Genomic DNA, 25,475 nt, shown 5'->3' with positions numbered 1-25,475 from the left:
CTTCACCTTTGAGTCACAAATCTGACTTTTCAAAAACATCACCACTATATCACAGTCTCAACACAAACTAAGATTGTGCAGAAATACTAGTGAAATACTATTTTACTGCAGCAATATTTCATACATCCACTTGCAGACCTGAAGGAGCTTCTGAACTTTTTAGATACCATTTTCTGAATAGTTAACTTTACAACAAAGCACTGTTAAAAGATCAGTGTTTGGTGCAGAGATTTTTTACAATAAAAATGATAGGGCTACACAAATATTGTCATTAAGGCAACAGAAGAAATATTCAAAACTAAAATACTGTGCATTACAATAAAAATCCTGGGACTGAAGGCTCTCTTCTACCTACTGCAATGCACCAAAACCATATGTAGGTCTAGGTCCCATGTGCATTCACAAGTTAAATGAGGGAAATTTATATAACCTCAAATAGCAACATTATTCCAACACAGCAAGTTATACTTACTGGACAGTAATAGAAGTAATACTATAGTCAATCACAAAAAGATGGTTAAATGAAAAATGAAATAGTGCTTGCAAGAAGAGAGAAAAATGTCATAGTTGTACAACACTGTACTAAACCCCTATACACTCAAAACTTTAGGAAAAAGTCCTCAGAATTTAACCAAGAGAGTTTTCCTCTGAAACAAAATTAAAATTTCAAATGTAATGCTCCATTTAGATGTAAGAAAAACCACTTACAATATGACAATGTCTTTAGAGGCATTGGCACTTAGTGCAAATTCCTGACAGTTAACCACTTTAAATCCATATCCTTCGCATGTGTAGCCACTGATTTCCATCGTTTTCACATTAATCTGCAGCTGCCCTGTATTTTCCACTTTAAATGTTCTTCTGAGTGTGAAATTCGGTTCTTTATATTTCATTTCTAGAAACAAACAGCAGTGGTTAGTGTTATGCTAAGCAGATATCCTTCAGTATGTTCATATTTTACAGCAGAAGAGAGTTCTGTCAGAATTACAGCAGAAGGGAGACTAGCAATGTCCATGGAAATTAACTTGTAGGAACATATTTCTGCAGCCAGATTCCCATCACTGTCAAGGTAGGGCACTTGTACAATTCCAGAGCCCTCTAACTCATCACAGAACAAACACAAACCCCCTAACCTCTGACATCACTGCTGCCCCACACAGAAATCACCTAAGTTGCAAAGCTCTTTGATGTACTGCCTAATGTTGTGGTATTCTGTGAACAGTCCCAGCAAGAGAAGAATTAAACCAGGGTTTTTTTGTTTCTTTTTTGGTGTGTCTTAAAAGAAACACATGACTTAACTACATATATCTTATTAGCAAAAAAAATCCCTAACCACAACAGGTAAAAGGCAATGACTAAGCTTTACTTCAAGTTTTCTTACTCATGCCTCACAAAAATCAGAATAATCTCAGATAATAATTAATATGGCACTTAGAAATGTCTGTAAAACTGCAAAGTAGCAAAGCAGATTTTAACACCAGATATAACTAAAACTCTTTTACCAGTTTCTTAGGTAATATAGGTACTCTTAGCTTTCCTCTCAGAACCAAGCCTGAGGCTACAGAGCAGAAAACCTCTCTCTGATCTCAGAGTAGAATCTGGCTGGGATTTAATTTTCATCAAGGAACATGCCCAACCTTTTTTCCCCAATGGTTATATGCTTAAAGATTATGAAGGTGTGAAGAAAAGAAGTACACAAGAAGTTACACCCATGATCCAATTTGTATTAAATTTAGGAACTAGAGATTTTGGTAGTAAATATGCAAATATTTTTACCTCCTCTGTCTTGAATCTAAGTGGACAAAGAGCTTCTGTTTTATTTCCTAGTTCTCATGTTAAAACAAAAACCATAATATATTTTGTATTCTGCCTAAATAAAGTAGCAATTTAAATGTATTTAAAGGACTTGAATTTCTGGGTCACTAGAAGAGGGGAAAAATATTTCCACACATGTCAAGCTTTACACATAAAATATGACTTCTTTTCTGTTCAGCATATTAGCTCAAGAAGTACTCACTTTCTGAACAGTCTTTTAATAATGCTTCTGTGATTTTAAAGCGTAAAGAACTTCCTGGACCAGGAGGTTTGCCTGCAACCTTCAAGCTCTCAGTTGTTCCTTGTCCTTGTACCATTATGGCATCTACTACAGTTAAATTATTTCTGTGGAAAAAAAAATGGGTGAGGGGAAACATTCATAAAAGCTTCTCCATAGAATATGAGTCTATATCCCAAATCTGGAGAACAAATATCTCGTTCAAATTAGCTCCACAGCTAATTCCCCACATTCTGGAAGTAAACAGCAGGTGTCTCAAACATAGTGTTTGGAAGACAAAACCCTAAGAAATCACAACATAACATACAAATACAAAACCCAGTGAAATACTGGTTAAAATCTGTATCTCTCACTAAGGCATCACACCTGACACAAAAGTGAGCTCAATGCTCTTTACAAGAAAGACTGAATTTGCATTGTAGCTTTATCTTGCAAAGGGCATCTCTAACCAGAGACCCTTCTTTCAAGACAGTGTAGAATGTATTTCAGAAATCAAGTCTCCATGTATTGGTGGGTGAGAGGCTGGACATGACCCAGCAATGCACACTCACAGCCCAGAAAGCAAATCATCTGGGCTGCATCCAAAGCAGCGTGGGCAGCAGGGTGAGGAAGGGGATTCTGCCCCTCTACTCTGCTCTGGGGAGACCCCACCAGGAGTGCTGTGTCCAGCTCTGAGGTCCCCAGCACAGGAAGGGCACAGGCCTGTTGGAACAAGTCTAGACAAGAGGCACCAAGATGATCAGAGGGATGGAGCACCTCTGCTATGAGGAGAGGCTGAGAGAATTGGGATTATTCAGCCTGGAGATGAAAAAAAGTTTCCTGGTGACCGCACAGGAACTCTAGTACCTAAAGGGAGCCTGTGAGAAAGATGGGGACAAACTTTTTAATAGGCCCAGTAGTGACAGGAAAAGGAGTGATGGTTTTAAGACTCAAACAGGGTAGATTCAGATTAGATATAGGGAAATTTTTTACAATGAGGGTACTGAAACACTGGAACAGATTGCCCAGAGAGGTTGTAGCTGCCCCATCCCTGGAAACATTCAAGATCAGACAGACCTTTGAGAGACCTGTGAGAAACCTGAAGATGTTCCTGGTATTGCAGGGCGGTTGGATGAATGACTTTTAAAGGTCCCCTACAAACCAAGCCCTTCTGTGATGCTGTGGTAAGTGTAGCAGTGGCTTATATATTTATATCACTGAACATACATGAATACAGTTAAAATACTCTAAGACATGTCACAACTACATTAAATCTCTCTGCAGACACACAGGATTCTACAATTATTCTTGTAAAAGCAATAGCTTCTTGACAGCTGATTGCAAGTATGATATTATATATAAACAGAAAAACAGAGAAAAACTCACACTTATTTCAGAAATATCTCTTACCTGATAACAATCAACGATGAAACAGTTTTATTAAGAGCTGGAGTGAACTTTACTTTGACAGACTTTCTCTCACCAGGTTTTAATATTAGACTTAAAATGGAATGACGAGCCAGGCCCTTTGTAAGTCCCACAGTGGTCTGTAGTGGTTGGACCTTAAGAGGGTGGGGCAAACAAAGCAAGGCTTTAAAAAATAGGACATTTTTACATGTATTTGATAGAAATGATATCATTTTAGCTAGAAAAATTGGTCTTGTTCTAAAAAAGGATGACATAGTCTGTTTTTTAACCAGAAACTCTGACAGAACAAGAATTTCCCTACTTATTAGTAAACTGTGTTAAAGGAGAAGCAGAGCAACACAACAAAACAGAACTGAGCTGAACTTCACCCATGTAGATTCATAAAGTTCCAGTGGAAGAAAAAGATCAGAAGTTCTTACATATATATTTTGAACACTAAATTAGTATCAAACTATTATGAAATATTTTTTCTCCTCAGAATTTTCATTGTTAAGCAAACAAAATAGAAGAACTACTCAAAGAAGTCTATTTTGCTAAGTTTGCCATTTGTCTTGAGACACTGAATAAGCATCGAGTGGTAATCTAAAACAAACTGCAAATGGAGGGGAAAAGTCAGATAAAAAAGGTACTGCTTAGGATGTGGGTGGCATGCTCTAAATGAAAATGCACACACTTAAAAGAAGTCTACAATACTCAAATCACTTAAAAGAATCAACAAAGCAATGAAATAATCAATTCTTTGCTCATTTTAGAACTAGTAACCACTATGTTGAAGAAAATAATCCTGCCAGTAAGAGAATGAGAAAATGCAGTTTTCCTGTAACTTCCACAGTTGTGTTATAATGTAAGCATATAGGAAAAGTGACACTTTATTAGTTAAATTTGAAGAAATATTTATTTTCCCAATTTCCTGATCTTCAACAGATATTACATTTACATTACATTTTCCACACTAATACCTGAACTTAAAGACATGCATGACTGAACTCTTATTAAAACATTAAAAAACCTGAATTTAAAATTACCAAGAATGTACAGAAATACTTACACAATTTCTGAAGACCTGGAACTCTAGAGTCCTCTGATTGAAATTAGCTTGTTTACTCAAATTAAACCTGAAATGAAATTGCAATTTTTTCTTTCTCACAGATCCAGGAAGGTAATGACAAACTTGCATTTATGGATTTTAGCACAAATCAAGTATCTGTGGTAGCCCAATATGCATCTGAAAGCATCACTTGATTGTATTTTTTTCCTATTTCCCCCCTGTTGTACATCAAGTTGAGGAAGAAATATAAACACATTTTAGCTCAGTTAAAATACAGATGTGTGTCCAATGGCAATAGATTCAGTTCTCAACTGGTCTAATGATTCAAATTCTAGAGGTGGCCAATATGAACTACCAACACAACTGCCATATCATGCATTCATTCCTTGTAAAATGCCTTTTCTCTGCCCAGTGAGAACACCCCAAGGATTGCAAAACAGCACTTACCGTTCCAACAGCTTATCAACAAAAGTGGATGGGTTAGAATACAGAGCTAATGGAAGAAACTGAACATACACAGGAGCATCAGCTGGATTTTCTAGAAAAATTTCTTCCTCCTATTCAGAAAAATAATTTTAATAAGTTTACAATACCATTAATGCAATTAGAAAATGCTTAAATGATACTATCACTAAAATAACTTACTGATGAGCTGTTTGTGCTGGTAAGAGGGAAGTTTAGATGGCGTGGTGAACTGAGGATGGAAGGCCAGGACATTTCTGCTGTAATTTTCAACCGAACATTCTTCTGAAGATCTGTGTCCACTTCAAATACAGCACTAAGTCTGGAGAAATAGTTATAAAAACTCACTTTTACGTTTTGCAGAAATAAATTTTGAGAATATCAGTGAGATTCAGATCAGTAAGAAAAATATCCCAAAATCTATTTGATGATTTGCAAAGGCACAAACAGTAGAAAGGAAAAACTCTAATATAGCATCCACAATCCAGAAAATGTATTTTGTCTGCACAGGTACAGTAAATCAGTACATCTATTCTAAATGCAATGGATGCACAGACTGTGTGCCTGCACCTCTGTGTAATGAACCTAAAGCAAATCTGAACAAGTCATACTTGGTGCTAGCCACTATTTCCATCAGTGAATGAAGTTCTTTGCTACTAAACAACGTCCACAACAGACTTGGGTCCCTTTCTCCTACAAGCTCTCCAGCATGAACTGAAACTAAACCAAAAGTACTGATTTCTCCAGTCAGCAAAAAAGACAAAATACTAGGCTTCAAACCCAGAGAAATATTTTGGAGAAACTCCAAATGTCCAAGTCACAATACCTCTCTTTTCAATAGTTGTCTCTTCTTCCCTGAATGATCCTTTGGACAGCTGGGTAACTTATTACTATCTTTAAAAGTATTAAATACTTTAAAATATATCATAATAATATTAAAGCATTGTATATTCAAGTTAGAACTGCTCCTTATTCAGAACTAATCTTTAGCATTCTCCTTTACTGTTCTCTTACTGTAGGGGATAGAACATTCTTGAAAGTTAGTGGTGCGGCTAAATAGAGGATTCTGTTTAGATCAGATTTTCTCAGGAGTTAATAATATAATCACCATTATAACACAGAACTCTTAAGGGGGGAATGCTTTTGTTATTCTATTTAGTTGCATACAGACATTTTGTTTCTTCACATGCCTTTTTTGAAAGGGTAATCTGGATGCTATCAACACAAAAGACACACACACTCTTGCTGTTTATGCTAACTTGTGTCTCTTGGAGAGTAAATCAACTTTATGTATGAGAAGGCAGATGTTTAAAAGGTATGTAGCAGTCTACAGAGCTTAACTTTTCTAAATACTAAGTAGCAACCATTAATCTTCTCAAGGTAAAATAGCAGAAAATTTTGTAATTCACTGAAATGCAAAAATCCTGGTATGGTAATAACAGAAAACCTTACGAAATCTTAAAAGGAATATTGAGGATACTATATTAAAACAGTTTAAGCAGGGATACTGAACAATCAGTATAATCTGGTTTTGGAAATTTTTGCAGAGTAGAGACTGCCTTGCAGTAACAATCTTGTGAGGAGCTCCAGGAACACAGTGAGTAGTAACTTTCAAAGTTTTCTTTAATTTGGGGAAAATTACTACTGTTTTTTAACTTTTACAATGCTCTCTTTAAAAGTTTTGCAGAGAAGGCCAAGCAATTCCTTCTTGGCCCTCTCTCAAAGAGCACAGCAATACAATAAGAAGCTATGTATTCTATAAGAGCACACATATCACAGAATTATTACTGACTTAAGGCCTGAGCAAACAACAGGAATAAAATACTTACCTATGGCTTGAGTTCTCTTTTATTTCTGTCCACTCTTTGAATAAATTCTCATGCAAATCCCAGTCAGAATCCCATGCATCTTCTTGCATTGCTATGCTGTGCTGAACTTTAGATTCCGCTGTAGGAAATAATGTATTTTTAGAAATCTTCAAGTAAAATCATTACTTAAGGAGAAAACTTATTTTAAATGATTTTCATTATAAAGTTGAACCCTACTTACATTTAGATAGAAAAGGCAATCCTACATAACAATGATCTCCACACTGTAAACCAGGATCAAAATAAATATTTGCAATCTGCAAAACATGGAAGAGCTGATCAATTAAACAGCACAGTAAATCTAACGACCAAAGAAAAAAGAAGGAAGATTTCTGTTGAACACAGAAACTTAACATATGCTATATAGAAAAGAGAACTTATAAACATTTAGAAATAGGACATAAACAAACCTTTGATTTTTTTCCTGGCTCTAAATCTTCTTTATTACTTCTTAGCCTCTTATAATAAAACCTTACATCTTCTGACAGAGACCGTATGTGTTGTATTTTCACCTTCTGGGAAAAGGAGTTCATAATGTTCAGGCTCTGGTGAACTACTTTCCCCTAAGGAAAATAAAAGGAAAAAAGTCTGCAGGATATGCATTTTTCCCTAGCATATGTATCTATTTATGCAGGCTGGCAAAGACCACAGAACTGCTGAAATGTTAAACTGCAATTTAAACTACACTATCTTAAAGAAATGCCATTTGCAACACTTCAAGATAGTAAGTGTCTCTGAAGTTGTATTTTCTCCTCCATCTGCTTCCAAACACAGTTTGCCCTTCTTTGAAAATTAAGAACACCTGAAGTATCTTGGAAGGGCTCAGACAACAGCTCTCTTTAATCAAATCATGATAAAAAATATCAGAAGAGGAAAGGCAAGAGAAAACTTCAGTTTGCTGAGCTTCCTATTACTAAAGGGAAACAATCTTTTTGTAAAAGATCACTGGTGGCAATTAGAAATAGTAATTAGTCGCTAAGAATTAGAAATAATCTGAAAGGAAGAGTAAGGGGAAGCTACAATTACAAAAACTACAGGTGACAGAGGGCTTTTAAAACCCTCCTTCCTGCTCCCAAATGCAATTAAGACACAACACGCCAAAACTACATTTAAGAAGAAAACAGGAAGTTTTTTCCCCACACCTTTACAGCCTGCCTGCTTTTCTGAGTCAAACATTATTTCACCTTTTAAGCACAGAAAATGTAGTTTAATTGTCATGATCAAAATCCTTACAATGCTCAAGCTCTACCCTGCCTCAGTTGTAAACCAGTGATTCTGTGGTCATGTTTTAAATCTTACCTCAACACTCAACCCTGCTATGTAGAGAGGAAACAAAGAAACAAAAGCAGATAGAAGTGCAACTCAGGACTGGTAAGGAGACTCCACATTTATGTTAAAAAAAAAAAAAAATCAGTTTGAGCAAATATAAATACCCAAGGCTATCTTTTAATGAACATGTTTTTCTTGTTCCCCTTAAATCAATACTTCAAACTTAAAAAAAAAATAAATCTAAGTTTAAGTGGAGACATGGGAGAGGTCTTTTGCAGGTTCAAAATTTGCCTGTGGCCTCAGGAAACAGCCACATAGTGCAACAGTCTCAACAGTAGTAATTGCAGAGGGAAAGAATAAAGACTAAAGAATAAATCCTTAACAGTACAGTCCTATTAAACTGATTTAGGAGGTATGTCTGAGCTTCATCTGTGGATTCCTATGAGTAACAAACTGTCATCAATGGGACAAGACACAGGTTTGTTAAAGTGTCTAGAACAAATAAATAGTATTTTACTAAGACCTTTACATAGCATTTAGACATGAAACAACAGACAAGGGAAAAAATTTTTCAGCAGTAATAAGAAAAAAATGGAACAATGCCATTTAGCATAGAGGTCTTTAAAGATGAGCTTTGAGAGTGGAGAGGCACTGTGAAGCAAAGATGACACTATGAAGCAGAAGTCAACAGAGCTAAGATTTGTTTCAATCAAGACACTGACCTTTACCAGGCCTGTATACACTGTCAGTGTATTGCTGACAACCTTCAACAGAATACCAGAAATCACACTTAGGTACAAATACACTAAAACTATAAACAGCCAGACAGCTCTGGGAACCAGGCAGCTGCAGGAGAATTACATCCTAAGTATGAACTGAAAAGCATGTGTTACTAAAATAGTAGCACCTAGTTATTCTTGGATGGTGTAGTTGTCAAGTTTCTCCACCAAACACTGAAACAAAAAAGAACTGATGATATTTTGGGCTTATTTTAATAAGTAATAGAGGCATTACAGAAGAACTAAATGTCAGAGTAGCATGAATCCAGTGAGCATAAGTTTAGTTTGAAATTATTCCAAGAAAAGTAAAAGTCAAAATTTTATGTTCTCAAATATAAAAAGAGCTAAGTGATCAACTAATGGAAGTAGTAAGTGAAGCTGACTGCTCTGAAAAGCTTGGAGCTTGAACATAGTAAATAGTGGATAATCTTGTCAAAGGTGATAATTATATCTGAATCTATACTCCCAACAAAATGCAGGAGGCCAAAGATCTGCTGAAAGAACACCTGTCTGGAAAAACTACTAGAAAAGAAGTATGAAGACAATAAAAATCACAGAAATCTAGGGAAGAGAAAGAGTAATGACAGCAAGGAAGCTACGTCTGAGAAACACAGGTGCTATAAGAAGTAGTATCTGCCAAAACAAAATAAAGCAAAAGGAAATAAACAAAACGAACAAACCAACCCCCTCCCCCCACCAAATAATTTGCAAAACCAAAGCAATACTGAGAATTTCATTTCAGCTAGAACAAACTCAAAGGAGATTAAAAAAATATTACTGCTTTATAGTCCAACATTGAACAAAATATTTTTATGTGGCACTCAAAAGGGACATTCTTCACATGAATTCTTCTTCATAATCATCATCATCATCATAACAATTTCTAATAATTCTAGTGGATTCAGTTAGAGAATACAGAAACTGCTTTATCTGCAATGAATGAAAGGGAAGTGCATCTTTAAGCTATTTTAACTTATCAAAAGCTTATGAAGTAGGTCATAATGAAGTTTTAGATGTAGCACCCAGTGTAATAAGTATCCATGTAATGGTGAGGCTATATAGTAAAAAAACCAAAATAGATCTCAAAGATAAAAAACAGCTAGTGATCTTTACAACTGCAGGCATGATTGTTTGACCCCAAGAGTAGCAAAAGACTTCAGAAGAATTTGTGACACAGGAGATCAGAAGGAAGATGGAATATGTGGCAATTCCAGCAAACATTCACTGAAGTCCTGCTGACTGACCTATCTTCCTCTGATGAGATCTATCCCATTACACGAGTATTCCAAGATCCCATGCAAGTGAGCTGTTGAGGAGATGTAGGGACAACTCATGCTTGGAACACGTAGTGGAAAAAATCCCAAACAACCCCCAAAATAATGACAAACTGATCATAACAGTTCGGTATCACAATCTCTCCAGTAATTTGACATAGATTTCAGGACAGTGGTCTCCCTTGAAAAGGGCATATAAAGAAAAAACACAGCAAGTGAACATTTAATCCTTCCTAACTCTCTTACCGGAAAAGAAGATGGAAGAAAAACATGTTTCGGGGAGCAGGTCAATGAGCCTACAGCAATCACAGCCTTCACTGGTATAGTTAAAATCTGGAAAAAAAACCAAAAAAAAACCAAGAAAAGTTTAGAAAAAGACCCCTTACATTTCCAGCCTTTAAATGCCTCTTCCACTTTTAAATTACATAGAATAACAAAACCCTGAAATTCTACAATTAATGTAGTCTAGGATTACATAGACATTTAAAACATGGAGACATGAATTAATATTTCAACCCATCATCATATTCTGAACAGTCACTGCATACTGTCAGGAAGCACACCTCAGTTCTCTTCTACATGGAACAGAAAAGCCTACTGAAAACATAAGCTCCCCAATAGGATATTATATAGGTCTCATTTTAATGGGGCTTACTTTCTTTAAAGTAACTAAGGGAAGAAGATACACCCAACTTCTCAAAACAGGGTGCCATTGTAATACCTTGAGACACACATTGAAAAAGTAGCTGGAAGGGATGACAATTAGATTCAAGTACCGAATAACTTGTAACAAGCAAGAAAATAAAATGCTTCAGAATCTGTAGCTGAAGGGTCACATACATGTGTGGATATACTAAAAGAAAGCTTAAAATCTCCAGTAACTGGCAGAATATGGGAATTTCTCATTTTCTGTAGCACCATCAGAACCACACAATCAGTGATATCATTTCCTGACTTCACAAGTACAGAGTAACATTTGGGGGTTTTTTCCATATATCACACAAAGACATTAAATACAGATTGCATTATTCATTAGGCTCTGTCTCCTGCAAAAACAAGGCACATGAAGTTGAGGTAACCAGTTGTTCTCTCCCATAATAATCAGTGCAAGGATTCTGTTTCATCAACTACCAGCAAACTGGGGCGAACTGCAGTATGGTTTAGTAGGCATGGTGGTATCCAGTCTTTTTAAACTTTACCGACTCTATGACTCCCCAAAACAGCTTTCACATAGCATTTTGACAAAAATGGCTGATATTACAGCTTCGTTTCAGTAACTGATAATGTATGGTGAAGCACATTGTCAGAGCATGACATGCCCCAAGATCCACGCATTGATGCTTTGAGGATGTGTCATGTCACTGAAGAACCCAAACTGCAAAGCATTAGGTCAGATTTAAACGGATATTTCTGAAAGCTGGACAAAAATTGTAATAAAGCATAATTAATATTCCTGTTGTATGATGCAGGGTTAACTTGCAAAGATAACCTGACCTCTGGAGTTCCCTTCCAACCTCAACTCATGCTACAGTCTGTCCAATAATAGAACACTTAAAGACTAAACATATCTTTTGGGCAACACTCATTTATTATACACTAAATATACCTCATAATCTGTTGTGATTTGTACAGCTCCATCATGAATTCCTTCAAGTTCCTTCGCTATTAGATTTACTCTGAACACTGCGTAATAGCCCGACGCGAGGATCACCTGTAAATGGTAGAAAGTGTCACCAATGTATTCCATTAAACAAAAAGAAATTTCATGAAAACCAGACTCAAAATCCATTTAAAACTACTGTCAGCGATAAACAATGAGCTCATATACGTAAAGTGACTAACACAAAAATTATCTATTCCCTCGTGGTGATAAATTTCCACTCATCCCAGATTAACAACAAGCATCATCTGAGGGTATGGAGATTGGTTAGGTTTGGAAAGGGTAAACATAATGCTGCTCCTTCAAATAAATTTAGGAAGCCTACATGCTTTATCATACTCAAGTTCAGACAAAAATTAAGAATTCTTATCTCTCCTCTGCTAAAATGAAACTGAAAGAACTTGCAGAGGTTTGTCTCTCTTCTCCCCTCCTATATCTAGCTTTAAGCAATGGATTCAAAGGTTTACTTACTGAAGACTGATCAGATGCAGTAGCATTTTGTAGCTCATGGTGGTTTGCAATTATTGTTGTTCTGTTTCCCTTTTCTGTTGTTAGAAGTTCTACAGCCAAACCGTCCCCTATAATATGCCAACTTTTTATAGCCAGCTTAAAAAGAACAAAAGGTACTCTTTTCAGTAACAACACTAATGTAAATTTTTTAAAAGATAAACTAAAAATAAATGCATCCTTACCTCTATTGGATTGCTGTTGATGACTGCAAATAAAATGCTGGTAGCTTCTGTTGCACTCAATATGCCAAAATCTATAAATCGCTCCTCACTTTTTGGAGACAGTACAAAGTACTAGAAAGATTGATAAAAGTATTTTAGCCTAAGCAAAATATAAAGTGTGCTCAAACTCTAAGCTCATTAAAAATCATATTAATAATGGTAATACAACACTACCATGACCATCTCAAAATTCTACATTAATAAACTGTAAGACTAAAGACTTAAAGGGAACAAAAAAGAATTTTCCAACAGACACCAAAGTAGAATAAGGAATTAAGGAGTCCTATGAAGTCTGCCTCTAATTAGACAGAAGTTGCCAAAAAAAAGGAAAATACTTACATCTAGAAATCCTGTGTATGCTCGGACAGGTAGGTGAAATTTAGAAGCATTGGTGATAAGTAGGATATTATTATCTATGTGAACAGATGATGTGGAAGGCATAAAATGAAGCGTAAAAATATATCTTGATTCATTGGGTGGAATTAAGACTGGTTTACTGAAGTTCTGGACCTAGATCAGTGAACAATGAAGACCAAGGTTACAACTGAACAAAGTGCATCACATTTAAGCATTTACTAATACGTAAAAGCATTCACTGAAATGGGACTTACTTTAAACATTGGTTTTGCTTCTTCTGGTAACACAACATCATGTATAAGGACTGCAAAACTGAACGTATTTGTTAGATAGATCAGTCTTTCCACAGAATCAGCAGCACTGTCACGGATGTGAAAGAGTGTGGCAGCATGATCAAATCCTAAATAACTATTAAAAGAAAACAGAGTAAATAAAATAAAGATTTTCCTCAAAGTGTTTTCCTTACACAAAGAAAAGAATTCATTGTTTCAAACAGCTAAAAAGGTACACACCCCACTGCATGCTGAAACTATATTATCATCACTACAGGGACATCAATAACAAAGTAATTCAAGTAAGATAAGAAAACTTGTAACTGAGAATAATAGGAGGGCTAAAAGGAAGCGTTGAAGTATTACAAAAATTTGCAAATCATGTGTATTTTTTATTAGCCAAATCATGTGTCTGCAGCACAAAAATTCTGATAAGGTAAGGTTTAGTTTGTTGGCCATTAAAATAGTCTGCCAGTTCTGTTGATAAAATAGCACCTCATTCAAAATGCTTTTGAAGTCAACTTAGTCATACTTTGTAAATAAGTAACAAAACCCAAGGAAACAGAGTGTTCTTCTAAAACTTTGCTTAAAACCAAAAGTACTTTCTCTACCTTTACTTCATATACCAATAGAACAGCGAATGCAAAAGCAAATATTTCCAATACTACGTTTTTAAAATGTCTCATCTGCAGTCTTCAGCTGCTCTGAAAAACAACTCACTGAGGCAAATTTTAACACAAGTCTTGAAACCAACTTATTAATGGCTGAGACTACCTCATCCATTTGTTTACAAACAGGAATATTCCTCTCCAATTTAGAGTATTTAGTTTTTGAACTATGTTCAGTTACTGGAGGCTTACCCATCCAACACTTCTGCTTGATACGGTATTTCAAGTTTGGAATAGCTCTTCTCTTTTGCTTTAACAGTTATTTTCCCAGAAGACTGTGATGATCTTTTTGCTTTTGATGCTGCACACGCAAGAATATAAGAAGTTTGTTAAAGCTGACAAAAATTGATCCATTAAGTTATACTAAAATGAATGGAAGAATAAAACCACAGAGCTAGCCCAGAAATTAATTATCGTGGAGGGAAAAAAGTGGAGTTTAAGGGAATTTCAATAACCAAACTAACACGGTGTAAAGTCTATGAAACAAGAGATCTCAATTCTGAAATCTTCCCATTTAACACCAGTTAGGTGACCTGCCTGATTTACTAAGCTTTTCTACAATAGGGAAGCCTGATTGTTGTTGTCATATAAATAACTTGAACATGTCCAGAGGATAATTTGGATCCAGATGAATTGAAGTCTCCACTAAGAATATGGAATAAAACTATCCCTGCCCTAACAGAACAGAAGCCTGAGATTGCTGGGCCCCTCCCTTAGAACTAGCAGTTGAGAGGATCTTTGGGCCAGAAATGTAAACAATGAAGAAATGAAAGACAAGCTAAATGTTGCAAAAAGATAAGTAGAATCCATGTAAGAACTCAAACTACACAAGCACCAAGAGAGATGCTCACAGATCTGCTCCAAGATCACAGAACAAGCAATGTTGGCCTGGTAGAAGTAGTGCCAAAAAAAAAAAATTAAAAAAAATCAAGGTATTCAAATACTAATTAAGGGAAGCCACCAAGCCCCTAAAGCCCCTGCATGTAATTAGGACAGCTGAAATTGTATATATTTAGGGCTGTCTGCTTCACTGATAAGAATTCATCAAGTCAATTCCTTAAACACATTAAGCGGCTTAACTGGGTATTTTTCCCAGGAACCACTATTCCTCCTAAGATGCACCATATGTTAGCCAGTAGGTCCTCATGTAACAATTCCCACCAGCTTCAAAATCTGAATGTATAATCACCTCACGTTGACAGAATTAATCTCTTTTAGAATTTATAAGCTAAAATGTACTTCACTTGTTTTAGAAACTATGAGCTATTAAATTTCTAAAGTGCTAATCCATAAATGATAATAAAAATCAATTACTTCCTCTTTTTCCATGCAACTTCTAAAATTATGTCTACCACAACTATTGCATGCATAAGATTTCATTTTTAAGCAATCCAGTCAGAAAGACTTACAGCACCAACTAGTATCTTAAAGCAGTAACATCTGAGTAGTCACCACCATTCTAACAGTTGATTAAAATCTCCATAAAAACAGAGGGGCCTTTCTACAAAATGTCAGCCTAGTATTTAAAGTCACACTACATAGGAGAAAAATCACAGAATACCAGGTTGAAGGGGACCTCAAGGACCACTCAGTCCAACCTTTCCTGGCAGAAGTACAGTTTAAACAAGATGTCTCAGCACCCTGGCCAGATTGATCTTAAGTGCCCAATACTCCACAATCACTCCTTCTTGTGGAGATTATTTCAATGGCTGATTGTTTTAATTGTGAAAAATTTTCTTCTTGTGTGTAATTGAAATTTCCCCAGGAGTAACTTGTACTTGTTACCTTGTTTATTAGGATTTCTCAAAAACAAATGTCTGCTTAAAACAAGAATACATTTAAATAACCATCACCCTAACATAAGAATACAGCTATGTTTAGTAGAAAAATTAAGAATACCTTCTCTTCTTAACTGTAGTTACCAGTCTAAGATACTTGTTGATCATAAACAAAGAATCCTTTCAGAAATAACTGAAGTTCAGAAGAACTGTAAGCCTTTTCAGGAAAATCCCATTTTTTTCTCAAAATTATAAGCAATGTTTTGTTAAGAGAGTGAAAATAATCAATGAAACTTCACTAAGTTTTCAGAAGCACTTGACAAGTTCTAAGAAGAGAGGAGCAGTACTTACCATCAAAGCTAATGCTTGCAACTTTGGTATATTTACTTTCAGAGGCTTTTAACGTAACGGGCTTGAAATATACTGTTATCGCTTCGTTCTGTGGTGTAGGTCTAACACTCTGCAAACAAAATATGAAGCATTTGTAAATGTATCATTGCTAACATGCTGTGAAACCTTTCACAGTGATAAAACTGCAACAACTTTTGGTCTAGCTCTTGCAGGTCTATCTTTCCTATAAGAAAGCAGCATTACAAGTGGTTTTAGAATTTTTTTCAGGTCCTACAAATTACTCAGTCAATACACGGGAAAGTAGGAAACAGTGAGTTCTCCTTGGGGATGTGGCAATACGGCCAGAAACGTATTAATAAAATAGAAAACAAACCTTTATTTAAATTAAGATTTAATTTTTATGCTTAATGCTTCAGGGCTACAATAGCTAGGCTATTTGTTTCTGGTACGCTCACTAACAAAGCAACTACCAGAGAGGATACAGACATCTCCCTTGTCTCTAATCCCATGCTAAGTCTGTGGAGAAAAAAATAACTGAGTGTATAGAGAAACGGTTTGTAGATCTGTGATGACACTCGTTCTACACTAACACTTAACAAGTGTCCCCTTTCACATCTGAGGATTTACTGTTTTAAACTAAAGGGAAAAGGTAAATGGGTATCACTGGAAGAGCTATTGTGTCAGTTAATAGCCAGAGCTGGTTGGTAGAGGTACTCATTACTATGCAGCAGGATAGGATTCCATGTTATCTGAAGACTCTACAAAGATTGCTAGCAAACTCTCTGCCTAGATTCCATGGAGAAGCTGGGCATGAAGCATTTAAATGTTCTTATTCTTGTTTTGCTTAAAATTAGGATGGCTGCCATGAGTCTTCCTCCCCAGCTGTCTTCTCCTGCTTTAAGAACAGCTCAGCTGCTCACGTAGCAGCTGTTAAGCCACAGCAAACCACAGGATGCTGAATCAAGAAAACTGAAATGAGTGCTGCCTTACCTTCTGCTGGGCTGCAGAGGTTTAGCACCTGTTTAATAAGCAGCTGAGCCTTTTTTGGTCAGGGAGGAAGGCAGATAGCTAGTGGTACAAACCAATTACAGTTCTTCCAAGCCAAGCTGTCCTTGATTGTAAATTAAAGCCATAAAAGGGTGCATAAATAACTTAGTTCTGCAGACCACATGATCCTTAGTGGGAACAAGCAGCACTACTCCCGCAGCTAATGAATAATCTCCGTTAACTGAACCAGAAGTTTTGTATTTTGGATTGATAGCACTGACCTTTGTCCACCACCATATCTGCATAAATGGCGTGCAGATATTTGGTATTTCTCTTCATAAGTCCACTAACAACTATCTCAGTTTTCTTCTAATGAGGTCCACACTACAAAACTAAAATCTTGACACATCTTTAAAAAAAAACCCAAACCCTCCTAAAGCAGATAAAATCAGAGCTGTGATAAGTTCACAACTTCTGGATGACAGAGACAATAAATATTTTTAGAGGCTCTTTTTAAGCAAAATGCTTTCTTTAATTACTGGTTTGAAATAATGCTGATTTCATTTAGTAAATCAAACTGGAAATATTCAAAAGGACAGCCTGTTACCAGAAAAATGTCAGGTTTCAGAGGTGCATCTCTTAAACCACAAGTGCAACAAACCTACATGTATTTACTCAAAATGTTTACAGCTGGCGAATTTAGTTAAGGAAGGAATTTACACTGCTTTGCTGAAAATTTCTGAACTACATAATGCACATTTCCCATTTGTTGCTTGATTACATGCTACAAAGGGAAATACAAAATTAAGACAACTAGGGAAAAAAAAATCCTTAAGTATCCTTTCAATGTCACTTTCCTCAAATTTCAACCTATTTCAAATAAATCTCAAGTAAAGCCTGTCCTGAAATATGCATTAAAAGTCATCAACAAGTTCCATCAAGAATGTAATACCACCAATTTTAGCAGAAAAATTCCTAACAGCAGCTTTTGTAGAGAAGAATAATTTTAAATAGACATGATGCAGTAACACAAGGCTCTCCCACAGAATGACCCACTCAAGACTCCTGACCCTGCTCTGTGAAGACACATTCAATATTTAGCATAACTAAAAGAAAAACTAAGATCTTAAATGAAAAGATCTTAATTAAGATCTTAAAAATTAAGATCTTAAATGTACTAAAGGACACAAAGAGGGGCTAAAACGTTGTGTTTTGCAGGAGTTCTTGAGAAAGACTTTGAAGGTTTAAGGACTCTTGGGCTACATGTATTCTAATACACTAAAGAGTATAGGTTGGAAGACTGGCTCATGTTCATCTTTACAGTTTACCAGTCAGAAGGCTCCTGAACCTAGTTATGTCTTGGCCACCTAGCATAGACAAAAAAACCCTGTGGCTACAGGTAGCAGACTAAGGCTGGTTCCATAAGTGTCAGAACCACCTCTGAACTGTTTTATTCTCTTTTACAGACCCAACTGTCAGAAATTTCTTGGCCTTGTATTTAAACAGAGAAACATCTAACTAATTAAAGTTCACTTTCTCCATAAAGAATCATCCAGAATATGGAACAAACTACTACTAAACTGTAATCCTTGATAATTTTGAGATGCATGCACCCAAATGTGAAGATGAAAACATAACACAGACGCAAACTACTTCTTGCAGATTGCTAAGAGAAATTAACCCCTATTCTAAAGTTGGGACAGAACTTAATACTTTCTCACACAAACACTTTTGTTTTCAAATTGATACAATTAAGCTTCACTAAGGCTGTCCTGAAGTTCCTGGCTCTTCATGCATCAAATATGATCAGGACCTCAAGTTTTAAGGTATCCCTTTGCTTTTAGCAGTCAAACAGGCTTAAAGTGCTTTAAGGAAACACCAAATTTTCATTATAGAGAAGGGATAAAACAGTGCTCAACAATCTACATTCACCAGATTTTTGACAGAATGGCTTAATTGTTGCAGCATGACTAGTTTATCCAGTCACGAAATAAGCATTATATCCTTAATAATGGAACAAACCCTACAAAATTAGGGAGATATTATAAGCAGTTTTAAAACTTGAAAACTATTTGCATACTTTTATCTTTCTCAACCAATTTGATGGACCATAGCATGACTAAGTACTTGAAGGCAGAACAACCACATGTCTGGCAACAGTATTAGCAGTTTCTCACACACTGATGACCTGAAGATATTTAGCTCCTCCAGCACCCAGCTTAAGCATATGCTAAATATAGCCTTGGCCTTTTCTTCTGACATTAAGATGAAATTTGTCACACAGTCTGTCTCACTACTTTTAAACTAGCTCTAAATGGTCAGAAGTCTATTTGTCAAGCTTTCCTAGAAGTAAGCTATTCACCAAGTCCCTTCTTGGTGAAATTCTTTAGTCTTGCTTTCCACTTTGAAATTCATTGATTGGCACAGCAGTAGAAATTCACATAATGCTTCCAAAGCTAGAAAGGTTACAAACTTCCCAAGAGAGCTGTCCCTTAATGAAAAGAACAATGGACTTGATGTGCCATGCGATGCACTGAAAAACACATCATGTCTGGACCTGTGTGTTAGCTTTTTCCTTGCAAAAGTGAAGCCCAAAGGCTTTAAAAATACCAAATCAACTGCTTTGATACACAGTAAAAAAATTTCTCTGGAAAAGTTTTGTCATGACATGTATAAAGGTTATGAAGTAACAGCCTTCCATTAGATTGGTATTTATGGTTTACAGCCCATAGTCCAAAGACTATAGCTTAAAAAAATGGATGGGCTTGGGTCTTTTTTCAAATGGAGGAGTATGAATTAGGCACTACATAACCAGGTATTAGAAGTGATACTGATGGTCTGAAAATATGGTTATTTGCATTGTACAGAGCAAGCATATTACACACTTTAAAAAAATTTTTAAAAACCCCAACCAACAAGCAAATTGTCAAATCTAAGAAGACAAACTTGCAAATATAGCTGGAAAATTATTTATTGAATCTACCAACCCTCTCAATGCAAAAATCATATACCTATACAGGTCTTTTTGGTTTTTAAAACTCTCTATGGAAGTTGTGCCATAGCTTATAAAGCCATGATTCCTATAGGATCACCTGACCTCATTGTTGCAATAAGCATCAGGACCTCAATGAAATAAAATCTTTTTGCAGTATACTGTAAGTTTCTCTTGTCTTGAAAATTATTAGTGAATAACAGCTTAGCAAGCTCTGCAGTGGTCTATTGTCACTGTGAAAACTTATCTTCATCAATAAAACGTTTCCCGTTTCTATTTAAATTCATCTAGCCTCAGTTTCCAGTATCCTAAGATTTTGCTAGATCTCTACTATTAAAACACTGTTCCTCATAGTTACAGTTTCAAGCTTTATAAACACAGAGATGCTCTCCAAGATCTCAGTAAGGAACCTTTGCCAATCCTTCAGTCATTCTTTTGGCTCCTCTGGTTCCTTTTCAACACTTCAACACTTTTCGAAGTGCATTGGGACAAGGTATAGCTAGCTACACAACTAAATCTGGAGAAGAAGGAAGACAGGAAGGGAAGAAGGAAGAAGTGAGAAAAATAGTGGGCAATGAGAAAAATCACACAGGAAAAACATATAAATGAACAAAGGCAGACTACCAGACTAGTGCCAAAATTCTGAAGTAGAAACAGAAAGTAGAAAATCCAAATGCCAGAATTCTGCACTTCAGGTTCAGCTCCAGTGGTCTTACAGCAAAGGGCCCTTGAGTGTTTGGGTTCTTTTGTTATTTCAAGCAACAAAGCAAATAAGCTCGAGAAAAAAAAGGGTAATTTTACAGGCAGCTCTTGAAAGCTACTCTTGGCTTATCTTATAAAATTATGTTGGGGAACCACTTTATATACTGATGTGTAAATGTGATGAGGACAAAGAATCTTACAGACTCTGTTTTAATCTCTCACCCACTGAACATGAATTACGGTTCTCAAGTATAAAAGTTTCCAAAGGTTCAGGTACTGCAGGTACAGCCTAAAAATGCTGTTCAGAGCATTCAAGGAGACTATGACGAAAATTGATTTAACATGCATAAATATTATTTGCTCTACTATTAAGTTACATTTTTCAGTCACACATCACCTAGCTTCTAATTCTGACAACTACATGGTAAACCTGTGAATCATCAATTTTTATGAGAAAAAGTAAATCCATGGAGAAAGTTTCAAATTGAAAGAAAGCAAACTTACTGTAATTGGCACATCTTTTGTTCCTGAATTTAATAAATGCAGATTTAAAATTTTTGGCAGATCTGTAAAAGAACAAAAAACACACCTGTCTGTTAGGCTATTTTAACATGTGAATCTTATATAAAGTCATTTACACTAACTGGTTTCTTACATACCTCCACTGTTCAGTGTTAAAAAGTTATATTGACATGACAGAACAGCCAGTGAAAATAGCTAGTCCCAACAAAACTACCTTTTTGTGTATTAGTAGGCATTATATGCTTCAGCTTACCACTCATATTTCTGAGACATTAAGAAGTGAACAGGCTAAATATACTACAATCAATGAATTTTTCAGTTGTACCATGTTCAGAAGAAACTACTCTTACTTGAAAATCTTTACATGTTAAAGAAGTAGCATGGAAAAGTTCTTCAGAAGCTATCTTTTTTTAGTTGAACCAAAGATAAATACTGCTTTTTGTCAGTAATAAATCTCTCACAGTTTCAAGAAATACCTCTAGTTTTACTACTTTTTTATCACTAAACAATATTAATGTAAAATGTTAAGCCCAAATGTGTTAGAGGCAATTAAAAAAGATCCTATCATGAAACAGTCAATCAAGTTTGCACACCTTCACTTTTCCCGTTTGAAAATTATTAAGATTTACCTAGAAGTGAAGCAATGTTCACAAACTAATTGAACTGAAATGCTTTTCAGACTAATCCACCTGCAACTGTGTAACATTAACCTTACCAGCAGACTTACAACCTGGTGCGCAAACTACTGCTTGCTTGTACACACCTCAAGTACTCTTGCATCTGTGCACTATTGTGACCCACTGTTGTAATCTGTCTTTTTAAAAGCATCGTTCCACAAGCAACCCTGAAGAGTACAAAGGTAACTGGGCTTTCCCCTCCCCACCCTATTCCTGATCAATACTTTGAGAACTGAAGACTGGTTTACCTTGTGTTCGTAGTGTACCAAAATCTAGCATTTCTGTTGATGAATAGATTCCTGGGGCTTAAAAAAAAAAATAAAGGTTACAATTTTCTTATCATACTAGAAGTTAATTAATTAAAAAAATTAATTGAATTTATTCAATTTATTGAATAAATATTTATTCAATTAATTAATTGAAAAAACCCAATCAAAACACAAAACAAGCTCAAAAATCAACCAAACTCCAACCACTCTTTCACAAACCTGTTGTAACTTCTACTTCAACAGGCAGAATAATAACTTCTGTGCTGTCTGAGGCATTTGTTTTTATTCTAATGAAGGCTGTATGATTATCTGCTTCTCTTGAAGAAAAGCTGGCTCTCATCACTCCTTTTGTTTCATAGGGAGGAATTTCCTGGTAAATAATCAAAGCACATCTATGAGAGCGCAGTAATTACAGAAAAAGCTGTCACACCAAATAATTACAATACAAGCATTGAGTATAATTGTGTTAAGAAAAGAAGCTACCATATCAGGAAGAGATAGGCTTCATATAACTAAAATTACCATTACATTTATAAAGGATAGTGGTAATAATCTAATATGACACTGATTAAAACTAGGTATATGCAAGAGAATGTCCCATTTGATTAAGTTAACAATTCTATGATTCTAAGTTTTATGTATTCAATTTGTGGTAAAAAGACAGTAGACTACATTAGCAGAATCTGGCAATAAACAAAAGATATTCAGAAAAAATGTTGACAGTAATATCGAACACTTTGCATACTCTAAGTGTTTTTTCTCCAAAGCAGACACTGGCCATACACTTTCAGTGCTAAACACAAACTAAAACAGTGCCTAACTCCATTCAGCTAGAAGCTTGTGGGACTCCACGTTTATTAGTCACCATGTAACTTACAGGAGAAAGTAAAAACTAATTTCAGTTGCTGTACCATGCCTATTCTGTCAGTTCTAATCTGCATTCAGGGTTTGAAAGACATCTCTTTCAGTATTTTCTGAACACTGCTGCAGCACAGGACTAAGTTCAGCACTACAGCTGAAATACTAACACCAGATTGTCTTCCTCATCACATTACAGAAGGTCTGAGGATTGGATTTTTGGTTGGTTGCTTGGTTTTTGTTTTTAAATAGAAGATGAAAACCTTGACTGGAAATTTTCTAAGGCACAATGACTGCAGATGTATATTTTGAAAGCTGTTGAATATCAAAGTAAGAAGATTTCAAGTTCTGTTTTCACAGACCCAACATAATGCAGCCATTCATTAATGTATCAAAGGATGTGATCTGACTCTTCCATATGTGTAAGTAGGGATCCAAAGTTGGTCAGATCAAAAAATACTCCTGCATATGCAGACTGCTCCATCCAATCATTCAAGCATTTGGCATCAGAACAATTTTATACAATTATGTATATCCATATGTCAAAGTATCATCACCATATATCAAGTAATTTCTGCTGCTTTGAAGCTTTTACTAACTGCAGTACAGCTCTTCACATAACCAATACAATGATGTATCTGTGTGTTTCCTCATACTTGTTTGATTTCTTAAAGCTGCCTTATTGTTTTGAAATACCACTAGTTATAACTAGTTATATGAAAATGCATATGAGTCGGTATGAAAATGGATGGATAGAGGAAACAAGAGGATTAATCCTTGCCAGACACTGGAAGCTTTCACATCTGAGTCATCATTGCTTTAACTGGCAACCTGGCCAAGAGAAGCCAAAAAGCTTCATGCTCTGAAAAACATCTCCCTCAAGTTCTCCTGACAACCAGTAAGGGGCTATCTTTAGAAGCAATGCAATTTGACCAAAGCAGTGTCAAAACATTAGGACATTAATGTTTTAAAATCTATTTTCATGTGAACATCTAACCCTCGGTATCTGTTTCCACTGCCTTTTGTAAAAGGTTGTGATCTGTGTTAATGCTTATTTCCTTGCAACTTTTGTACCTGAAACTAAAATACTGCCATTCTAATGGACTTTCTCCAGAAAATATAAGAATTAAGAACTGTGATTGTCCTTTGTAACTCACTTGGAAATACCCTCTTAAAACAAATGTAACTGTCACATTACTGTAATGATACAGTTGAGCAAGAGACAAACTTAGGAGCCCAATGGCTCTAAAGTCTCTCCTAGACCAAAAACCAGTCATCAAAAAAATTCTAACTGAAAAGGAAAATATGTTTTGTATCTAGCTGGACATTACCAATGGTGTGACATACAGCATGGAGCCAAGAACTGTACCTTCAGGATGCTTCTAAATTTTATTTCACTTTAAGATATCAGTATGGGTTACTTCAAACCAGGTTTAATGAACCAGACCACAAGTCCATCCAATCCACTACCTTGTTTCTAGCAGCAGACATGATGAGTAGGGAGTAGCTGCAGGGCATGCATGTAGGAGTATTTTCCACAAGTTTCCAGCCACTCTCGACTCATGATCTATGGATTTACTTCAGCTACACACACTGCTGTTTTATTTAGTAGTCTATAATAGATTTTTCTTCCCTAAGTTTGTTTAGCTTCCTTTTCAACCCATCTGTTCATTCACAGTAATTTGCAGGAAGGACTTTCTAACTTAAAAAAACCCAGCACCACCAAAAAAGACAAGCCAAATTACAAAAAAAAAAACAAACCCCAAAACCTAACCAATAAACCAAACAGAAAAACATGTATATTTTTTTCTGTGGGTTAGATCCAGCTCATAGGCCTCCAGGACTGAAAGCTCAAAGCTCAGGTAGGTGTAATTCATTCTAATGGGAATAATTTTGCTCTTTACATTTCAAAACAGCAGAGCTCAATGCATATGGCAAATCTAATTAAACCTTTCATTCAACTCCTACTAGCACAATATTAACAGACCCTGTTACTGTTTCCATTTTAAGGGGGTATTTTAAACGATTACATGACAAGACACAAAGTTAGTAAAAAAAACAAACCCAAAGCCTAAACTCATATCAAAATAAAACCTCCCAAACAAGTACAATGAATGCTGCAAGACATGACTACTCACCCACAGCTTTCTTGTACCTCCCTGCTGACCTGTTGGAAGCTCTAAATGGAGATCACCTCCACTGGAATACATTTCTACCACCTGAGGTGGGTAACAGGAAAATGTTAGCACTCAGTCTTAAAGGGGTCCTGTTTACTTATTAGGTATTATCATAGGCAATAGCATATGTTAGTGTCCATATGACCACTGGAATACCTCACAAATTCACTTCAATGCTGATGTAGCCATTTGCTAGTGCTGCACTTTATGTGCTTTCTAGAGCATTTTATGGTTTGCAAATCACTTAACAGAATCAGAATTTGGTTAAAGACATCAATCCTGCCCAAACATAAGAATAGTTTCCAAGATTACAT

At 35.8% G+C, this 25,475-nt stretch overlaps 1 protein-coding gene across 1 annotated transcript in view; it reads right to left on the bottom strand.

Moving 5' to 3' along the window:
• The window catches only part of TMEM131 (transmembrane protein 131), a 93,011-nt gene that overhangs the window by 18,567 nt on the left and 48,969 nt on the right, over positions 1–25,475 (bottom strand). Inside the window, exons 8-28 of the mRNA XM_038128597.1 lie at positions 25,123–25,203; positions 22,346–22,496; positions 22,106–22,162; positions 21,163–21,224; positions 15,978–16,086; positions 14,041–14,149; positions 13,163–13,316; positions 12,891–13,061; positions 12,513–12,623; positions 12,292–12,426; positions 11,767–11,871; positions 10,407–10,493; positions 7,249–7,401; positions 7,020–7,095; positions 6,800–6,917; positions 5,154–5,292; positions 4,956–5,065; positions 4,509–4,575; positions 3,443–3,594; positions 2,018–2,160; positions 709–895 (exon numbers count right to left, since the gene is read on the bottom strand). Of these exons, the coding sequence (XP_037984525.1) occupies positions 709–895; positions 2,018–2,160; positions 3,443–3,594; positions 4,509–4,575; positions 4,956–5,065; positions 5,154–5,292; positions 6,800–6,917; positions 7,020–7,095; positions 7,249–7,401; positions 10,407–10,493; positions 11,767–11,871; positions 12,292–12,426; positions 12,513–12,623; positions 12,891–13,061; positions 13,163–13,316; positions 14,041–14,149; positions 15,978–16,086; positions 21,163–21,224; positions 22,106–22,162; positions 22,346–22,496; positions 25,123–25,203 (2,477 nt within the window). The remainder of the gene's footprint in view (positions 1–708; positions 896–2,017; positions 2,161–3,442; positions 3,595–4,508; positions 4,576–4,955; positions 5,066–5,153; positions 5,293–6,799; positions 6,918–7,019; positions 7,096–7,248; positions 7,402–10,406; positions 10,494–11,766; positions 11,872–12,291; positions 12,427–12,512; positions 12,624–12,890; positions 13,062–13,162; positions 13,317–14,040; positions 14,150–15,977; positions 16,087–21,162; positions 21,225–22,105; positions 22,163–22,345; positions 22,497–25,122; positions 25,204–25,475) is intronic.

The sequence above is a fragment of the Motacilla alba genome, chromosome 1 (assembly GCF_015832195.1).
Source record: "Motacilla alba alba isolate MOTALB_02 chromosome 1, Motacilla_alba_V1.0_pri, whole genome shotgun sequence".
Classification (NCBI taxonomy): Eukaryota; Metazoa; Chordata; class Aves; order Passeriformes; family Motacillidae; genus Motacilla; species Motacilla alba.
This window is presented reverse-complemented; position numbering and strand designations above follow the sequence as displayed.